Genomic DNA, 8,893 nt, shown 5'->3' on the forward strand with positions numbered 1-8,893 from the left:
TGAAAAATTAAAAACTATAAAGAAGCGTCAATCACAAATGAGTGAGGGCTGCACACTTCTGGCAGAGAATTTGTTAATACATTTTCATAAGATGGTAGCAGAGTATGATTTTAGTGAATGAGTTATATAGCTAGAGTAGATATGACTCTGTCCATGGGCATAGATAAGTCAAGAGTAGCCTTAACAAGAATAAAATACAAAGGGCACCATCTTAAATACTATCAGGTGCTCTGCTAAGGTACTATGACCAACAAAACATCTAGAATAAAGAACTGACTTGGGACTTACTGTTGCAGAGGGTGGGAAACATGACAGAAGACAAATTGGCACGGATCTGGAGCTGTAGCTTAGAGCTTACATCTAGATCTGTAAGCATGAGGCAGAGAGACCTAGCTAAAAATTCAAAAGAACGAGTCTTTTGAAACCTCAAAGCCTTCCTAAGGTAACACACTAACTCCAAAAGGCCACACCCCAATCCTTCCCAAACAGTTCTACCATCTGGAGCCTAAGCTTGCAAACATATGTGTCTAGTGGGCACACATTCTCATTCAAATCACTACAAGCACCATTGTAATGAAAGCTGCCATTACATTGAGCTAGCATGCAGCCTTCCTTGTACCCCTACTCTGTGCTCAAATTCTACCTGATGCTGTCAAGAGAGAGATAAAATTTCATTTTAATGTTTAATATTTAAAGAAACTATAGTTTAGAATGCTCATAAAATTAGTAACCAATCCTGAAAATATTTTGCACTCAGTCTCCTGAGGTCTTCAAAAACAATTCAACTAATCCTAAAGAAAAATTTGGTCAACCCCTTTTCCGAGGCACAGAGGAACCACTTGAAATTTTAGGAAACCTGTATTCTTCATACTTAACTAAATTTTCTTTTTATGGTTCATCAATGTACAAATATTATTGAATACCTGCTAGTTCAGTCACTTTTTAATTGATTTTTCAGAAATGCATAGAATACTAAATTTGTACTAAATTCCTAACACTTGGTACCTAGTAAACACAATAAGGCAACTGAATAAATAAAATACTCTTTTAAATGACCATTTATATTTTTATTTGTTTCGTTTTTGAGATAGGGTCTTGCTCTTAGTCCAGTTGGCCTGGAACTTGCTATGTAGCCCAGGGAGGAATTGAACCCAAGACATTTTGCCTGCTTCAACTTCCTGAGTGATAGGGTTACAGGAATAAGCCAAAAAGTTGGCAGAATGAACAATTTTACATGTCACATTAATGTGTTTTCCTAAAGCATCTTATACATTTTTAAACTATGATTTTCCCTACACTACATGTGAAGATAAGCACTTCACATGGAAGGGGAAGGAGACAATCCATTTCTTGGAAGGAACAACTAAGACCACCTGAAAATTTTACGGTCATCTTTTATTATTTCTATAATGTTAAGAGTACATTGCTCCCTAGTGCTTACAAAGCACAGAGAAGCTGCACACATATATTTTATTACTTATATTCCAAAGAAATATCTGATTGTGAATGAAGAAGACAACTCTCTTTTGCTTCTAGGGTTCAATTATCAATAGCAATGAGAGTAAAACTAAATATTTCTGATGATAAAACTATGATAATTTGGCTTTGGGGGAGCCTAGGTAGTTTGGATGCTCACCTTACTAGACCTGGATGGAGGTGGGCGGTCCTTGGACTTCCCACAGGTCAGGGAACCCTGATTGCTTTTCGAGCTGATGAGGGAGGGGGACTTGATCAGGGGAGGGGGAAAGAAATGGGAGGCAGTGGCGGGGAGGAGGCAGAAATCTTTAATAAATAAATAAATAAGAATTTATTTTTGGTGGGTAAAAGGGCATTTTGTAGTCTTTGAAAGTGCTATGAGAAGATGGTAGCTATATTTATTCTTCTGAAACTGACAGGTGGCCTAATTACTAAAACAATATGCCATAGACTAACCCCAAGAAATTTTTACCATCCAAAAAAATTTATTTGCAATGAAAAGCGTTAAATTAACTAAATTTCACTTGAAATTAATCTGGACTATTAAATTTCACTTGTAAATAAGGGATAATTAGTTATAAAAACATTTCTAATTGTTTTTTATAATAAAGGACCCTGAGTCAGATATAGGGGTAAATGCTGAAAGAGCAGAAAACAGAGCAGCCAGTTACTAGTTCTTGCATTTATCAAATCCTCAGACCAAATGAGGTATCCCGTCTCTAAGAATTCTCAAACTGCCTCTATGAAACCTCAGACTGAATCCTGAGCTCAGATCTCTCGCCTTGTATTCCTCTCTCCACGCAGCCATATCACTTTCTGTTTCCACCTCCCTAGTGCTGCTAATAAAGGTGTGAGCCACAGCTTGGCTCTGTTTCTCTTTCAGACTGGTTCAGTCTCACTTAATCCAGTGTGGTATTGCACTTCACCTGCAGAGATCTGTCTGCCTCTGTCTCCCGAATGCCAGTATTAAAGGTGTGTGTCACTACTGCCTGGTCTCTATGGCTAACTAGTGTAGCTAGCTCTGTACTCTGATCTTCGGGCAAATTTTATTTGTTAGAGCACAAACAAAATATTACCACAATGAGCCAATATTCTCTCTGAATTACCCCACCACTTGAGTAACTGAATGGTAGTAAGTAAAATTTAAAAAAATCTAAAATTAGATAATCTTGCAATATTAACATTACAGAAATTCACTTTTGCTTTTTGGTATCTTTATTCCTAATTTTAAAAAAACACACATAGAATAGCAAAAATGCTGATGAATAATTTTTAAGAGATCTCTCTGGGGAAATGTACCCTAAATTGAGAAAAGCTGGAAATTCTACACATCTCATAACAATAGCTTAGAGCAATAGTTAAAGACATAAAGTGAGCCAACCAGCTTTCTGGTAAACAGGCATATGAGCACGTGACCATCTCTTCCCAGGAGTCAGCAGACATAAGGTCCTGATATTCGGGGTTTCTTCTCACACAACACACACCAGACAGGCCCCCTAACTTCCCCCCTAATACTTTCCAATTATTTTACTGTGATAATAATATTTCACATTCTTGAGAGGAAAACAAAACAAAGCAGAATTTCTGAACGTCTCTACTTTTCTACAGTAAGTCTGGTAACTACTGAACTAAATGTATTCACATTTCCTTGAAGTGAACGTCTATGTAAAATAAAAGCACTCATGTTAAAGACATTCACTTTCCAACAGTTTTTCTCCTTTCGAAAAGTGTGTTTTTTCAAATAATTCATTTAAAATTAAAAACTTCTAGTATATATGGATGAAGAATTCAAGAAAGAAATACTGCATAATTTTGCAAATGTTAGAAACTGTCAAGATTTCTGAGTCATAGTAAAATATTCATAGAATAAATATTGAGTTCCCTTGCTTTTGTAGGTTATTACATGAATCTGAGATATAGCAAGTTGCTTCTATTTGCTATGGTAATTGAAGTAATAAAATCAAAATAGTTCGACAGCAGCGAAACCTGAAGACTGTGATAGAAGGAGGTGCCCCTTCTCCTGCTCAGAACACATCCTATCCACATAATCTTGATCCTAGAACATCACACAAGTTACCAAACACATAAAAAGCTTCAATCTACACAACTAAGCAGCACTTGTTTTGCACATTTTGAGACAGCAATATGATCAGAGTGGATAGTAACTGTGAAACTTATCATATTTATTTCTATAAATGGGGATTTCTGTGCCCTGACCCCGGGCTATATTTATGTTCTTCCAAAAAAAAATAAATAAATGCCTGGGACTTTGGAAATTTTAGGTAGCTTAAGTATGCTGGATCTAGCAGACTTGAAAGTATGAGTGTTGGCAGCTAGTTCATTCTAAATTTTGATTTCTTTTTTATTTTGGACCCACAAGCAATTTTAATAAATAGTAAAATCTCATATCAGATTTAGACTTATGATCAATGGTTATTGTTCCTTTATATATGTCAATAAGGACTTTAAAAAAAATAACCAGAAAATTCAAAAGTGCAAACCTGGGCTTCGGAGAACACATCCTTTATACTGTTGATTGGACCATATGGGATCCCACTTCCTTCAAAGAGACAAAGCCACTTGGCAGTTACTTCTTCTGCAAACCTAGGTGCAGACAAATAGCATGTTTTACAATCTAAAGAGATGACATGAGCTCTTCTTTTTTTGTGGCCATCTTTCAAAATAACTAAGAGTGACAAAAATATGCTTCTTTGGTTTTCTTTACCCTGAGAGTTTAGAGAAAATGAACGACAGAATGTGACCTAAGTGGTCCTGCTGTCAGTGCCTCCACTCAGGTAGGTGGAATGATTCCTCCTAGTTTTAGCCTAAATATTCTCCGACAAAGTATCCCTGGAAAGGAAACATTTTTGGGGGGAGGGGGAATGCAGTGAATTACAATGCTTTTGAGTGATCTACAGATATAATCATCATAATTGCAATGTGAGCATGAAATCATGGCATAAAATGTTGTTTAGGTTTCGAGTACAGTATATCAGGTTAGAACACTAGAAAATTCCTCAAAACTAAAAATAAAATAGTGCTTTAAAAGTAAGCTACCAACAAGGCAGAAAACTATTAATAGCCACAGTCACTGGCTCTATCTACTTGTTAATCTTCACTGTGATGTAAGAACTGTAGACATCTGCCCATGTATTCTGTAGCCAGCTTCTACATATAAAGCATTATTTCTTATCACTAAGCACAATGACTTTCCTTTTCTCTTGAACTGTAATGGGTACAGAATTTTACAAATGAAATAGTTCCACATGCCTGCACTACCAGCTCTTGGGAAGTGATATTAGGAGGATCAGATCCAGGTTATCTTAGGCTACATAACATACACATTTTAATTTCAGCCCCATAAATTTTTGTTGTTGTTTTTTGTTGTTTTGTTTTTTTTTTTTTTTTGAAAAACTGAAAGTCAAGTTTTTTCATGAAAACACCATAATGTAAGGGTAAGTATATCCTGATTCTGGTTTGTTCTTCATATTTATATTACCAAGACTTCTAGATAGATGGATGGATAGATAGATAGATAGATAGATAGATAGATAGATAGATAGATAGATAGATAGACAGACACATACATACATACATACATACATACATACATACATACATACATACATACATGCATGCATACATAGTTAGAAGCACATCACCACATTGGTACATGTTGAAAGAATCTAAAAGATACTTTGAACCTGGAACCTTTTCCATAGAGTGTCAATTATTTATATTTTCCTAAGAAAACACAATAATTTTTTGTTTTAATAGTTATAATAGTTGGTCTGATAAATTTACAAGACTAGTAGTTTATCAACAGTGGACCATACAATTGGTCCAAAAGATTCACACAGAAAATGTGTGTCAATATCTCAAGGAGTCAGGCTAGCTAGAGGAAAGCTGGTAGAACACATGAAGATTTAATATTTATACAAATTTTCATCAGTGTGCAAAAAAGGTTTTACTTCATGTTGGGGGTAAAAGGGGACTCTAGCTCATGTTATGGAAGTCAACCCATGCACTTTAGAAAGGCAATTGGGGCATAGGCAGCATCAAAGGCCAAAGCTGTGGCATGGGTGGAGGCGGAGCAGGTCTCTAAATGCAACAGAATTAATCAGAGTTGGAACATGTTGCATTCCACCTGTCCTAGAAGACCAGACCATCGTCTTCTTCCAAAAAGCAATCTCTTCATCTAAGTCTAATGTAGAAAGCTTTTCTTTATCTATAAAGCAGAGCGGTGAGAGCACATGTTTCATTTACTACAAAAACCCTAAGAAATAAATAAGTAAAAAATAAACAAGGAAGCCAGGCGATGGTGGCGCACGCCTTTAATACCAGCACTTGGGAGGCAGAGGCAGGAGGATCTCTGTGAGTTCGAGACCAGCCTGGTCTACAGAGCTAGTTCCAGGACAGGCTCGAAAACCACAGAGAAACCCTGTCTCGAAAAACCAAAAATAAATAAATAAATAAATAAATAAATAAATAAATAAATAAATAAATAAGGAAAATGCTGATTTAAAACACTCAGTGTAGCACAAATAATAAAAACTAAGAGTCAGATATTGGAGTTCAACCCAAAAGCCAGAAAAGCTACCAGAGAAGTCTTTCCTCTACCAAGGCTGGGTGACTGCAAACTAAACCAGCTAAACAGACCTAATCTGTCTCTCCTCCCATTTTATAATCCCTCTAGTCTGGGATTAAAGGCGTGACTCCCTAGTACTAGTATTAAAAGTGTGTACTACCACTACTTGGATTTGTCTCTTCATTGATCTTGAGTAGCCCAGAGTGGGCTTGAACTCACAGACATCCATCTGCCTCTGTCTCCCAAGGCCTGAGTGTAAGGTGTGTGCCACTGCTGCCTGACCTGTAGTGTCTAGTGGCTTAGTTTTGCCCTTCTGATCTTTAGGCAAGCTTTATTTATTAAAACATAAATAAAATATCTCTATAACTCAGAGTCAAAGAATTCTGAAGACAAGACAGAAAGATAGTGAAAAGTCTGACTAGCAAGCTTGAGAGCTCAGTTCTGCTAGGGAGTTGTGTGGAGACTTATAAACACTGAAGACTTAATTTGGAATTAACTTACCTTGAATATTTAATTCTTCAATTATGTCAAACCCATTTGATATCAGGAATTAGTATTCTGAACCAGGCATCATTATCTATACTATAGATAGGATGTCTTTTCCAGTCATCACTACTTCCAAGTCACCAATTTAGTCACTAATGCCCTTTCTTACAGTCTCCAAGTGCCTGAAGCCACCATGTGTTAAATCAACTCTTCTTTTCAGAGTCCTCACAAAGAACTTACAATTTTAACTACCTTACTAGTAAGCCCTGTGATACCGTCCTCTCTTTAGTGCCTCTTTCTTAGTTCTTTCTCGGGTATGATTTTACTAGTCCAATCACTCCTTGTTGTCACTTACTCAGAATTATCCCTTATATAAATGGTCTCCAGAGGGTCATGTGATGAAACTTTGATTGTCAGACTGTCACTTCTTGGGTGCAAGGAACCATTAAATGGCTTAGTCTAGTTGAAAGAAGAATGTTGGTAGCCAGCCCAGTCCTGTCTCTTTCTGTTTACTAGCTTCCATGAACTGAACAGCTTTCTCCACCACAACCCAGCCACAGTATACGGCCTTTCTGCAGTAATGCCTTACTGAATCAGACAGAACCAATCAGCCATGTACTAAAGTGTCTGAAATCATGAATCAGGAGGAAAAACAACTTCCAGCTATTTTAACATGGAAGCACAAAGCTAACCAGCACGTTCATTTTCATGACCCTGATACCGCTGCAGGAAACATCACACACTCATTTTGAGCCTTAACTTCTTGTATCCATCTTCAACAGAATTTTTGTTTCCCATCAGTGGAGCATTCATTCCTCCTTGCTAAATTGAGCCCTTCTAGACTTGGCACTTCTTCCTTTCACTCCTTTATTCCCCATTGTTCTGTGGAAACACCCTTCCCATGATGAGTTATTATTCATACATTACCACTATAACACAGCCCAAGTCTTTGCTGATTCACATTGGACAGTGGCAACATTTGGTTTAAAGCTTATTGTTTCAGGACTACAGAGAGAGCTGCTGGGTTAAGAGTATTTGTTGCTGTGGCAGAGGACACACATTGGACAATTTATAGCCTCCTATAACTCCAGGTTCAGGAAATCCCACACCCTCTTCCACCTTCCATAGGCATCTGCACTCATGTGCACAAACCCAGGTGCACACACACACACACACACTTAAAAGTAAAATAAGACAATAAAATCATATTGTCTCCACTATACACTATAACCATTCAGTAGACTTTCAACATATAAATGGATAAAGAAAATATAATGTATTTCATATAAAATATTATATATGTGTGTATATGTGAGTTTTATTCCATCATAAAAATGAAATTATGGTATTTGCATGAAAATTGGCACTAATGATGGCCATCATATTAAGCAAAAAAAAAGAAGCCAGATTGAGGAAGACAAATAGTGCTTTTTTCCTTTTATTTGTGGAGAATTTGTACACACACACACATATATACAGACACATACACACATGACAGGCAAAGGGAGCTATAAGAAAAGGAACATGTATAGTGGGAAAAGAGAAGAAAGGAAAAGGTATAGAGGTTAATATCAAATTACATAGTACCCAGGAATAAAAATATTTTACTAAAATCTATCACTATATATATTATATAATATATACATATATATATCACTTTTGTTTTTAAGAAAAGCCCCTCTTTTGGCATGCTTGTGAGCTCAGTGCTTCATGCACAGGTAAAACATTGTAAGAGCACCTTGCACATGCATGTTGTAGACTTCGTTAAGCAGCACAGCTATCTTTTTTTTCTTTTATTAATTTTTTATTGAGCTATATATTGTTCTCTGTACCCCTCCCTTTATCCCCCACCCCATCTACCCTCTCCCATAATCCCCATTCTCCCAATTTACTCAGGAGGTCTTATCATTTTCTGCTTCCCATGTAGATTAGATCCATGTATGTCTCCTTTAGAATCCTCTTTGTTGTCTAGGTTCTCTGGAATTGTGAATTGTAGGCTGGTTTCTTTTTGCCTTATGTCTAAAAGCCACTTATGAGTAAGTACATATTATATTTGTTTTTCTGTGTCTGAGTTACCTCACTCAATATGATATTTTTTAGCTCCATCCACTCACCTGCAAATTTTTTTCTTTTTTTTCTTTTTTTTCTTTTTTTTCAGTTTTTTTTATTGAGAAATGGAAAAAAAACAAGTTTCCGCCTCCTCCCAGCCTCCCATTTCCCTCCCCCTCCTCCCACCCTTCTCCCCCTCTTCTCCGTCTCCCCCTACTCCTCTCCCCCTCCCTCTCCAGTCCAAAGAGCAGTCAGGGTTCCCTGCCCTGTGGAAAGTCCAAGGTCCTCGCCCCT

At 36.9% G+C, this 8,893-nt stretch overlaps 1 protein-coding gene and 1 pseudogene across 1 annotated transcript in view; one reads left to right on the forward strand and one right to left on the reverse strand.

Moving 5' to 3' along the window:
• Sugct (succinyl-CoA:glutarate-CoA transferase) overlaps nt 1-8,893 on the reverse strand; it is a 663,319-nt gene that overhangs the window by 346,661 nt on the left and 307,765 nt on the right. The window contains exon 11 of the mRNA XM_005365470.3: nt 3,978-4,080. Coding sequence (XP_005365527.3) covers nt 3,978-4,080 — 103 coding nt within the window. The remainder of the gene's footprint in view (nt 1-3,977; nt 4,081-8,893) is intronic.
• Nucleotides 8,239-8,893, forward strand: part of LOC101995990 — a 5,112-nt pseudogene continuing 4,457 nt past the window's right edge.

This window comes from Microtus ochrogaster, unplaced genomic scaffold, assembly GCF_000317375.1.
Source record: "Microtus ochrogaster isolate Prairie Vole_2 unplaced genomic scaffold, MicOch1.0 UNK2, whole genome shotgun sequence".
Lineage (NCBI taxonomy): Eukaryota > Metazoa > Chordata > Mammalia > Rodentia > Cricetidae > Microtus > Microtus ochrogaster.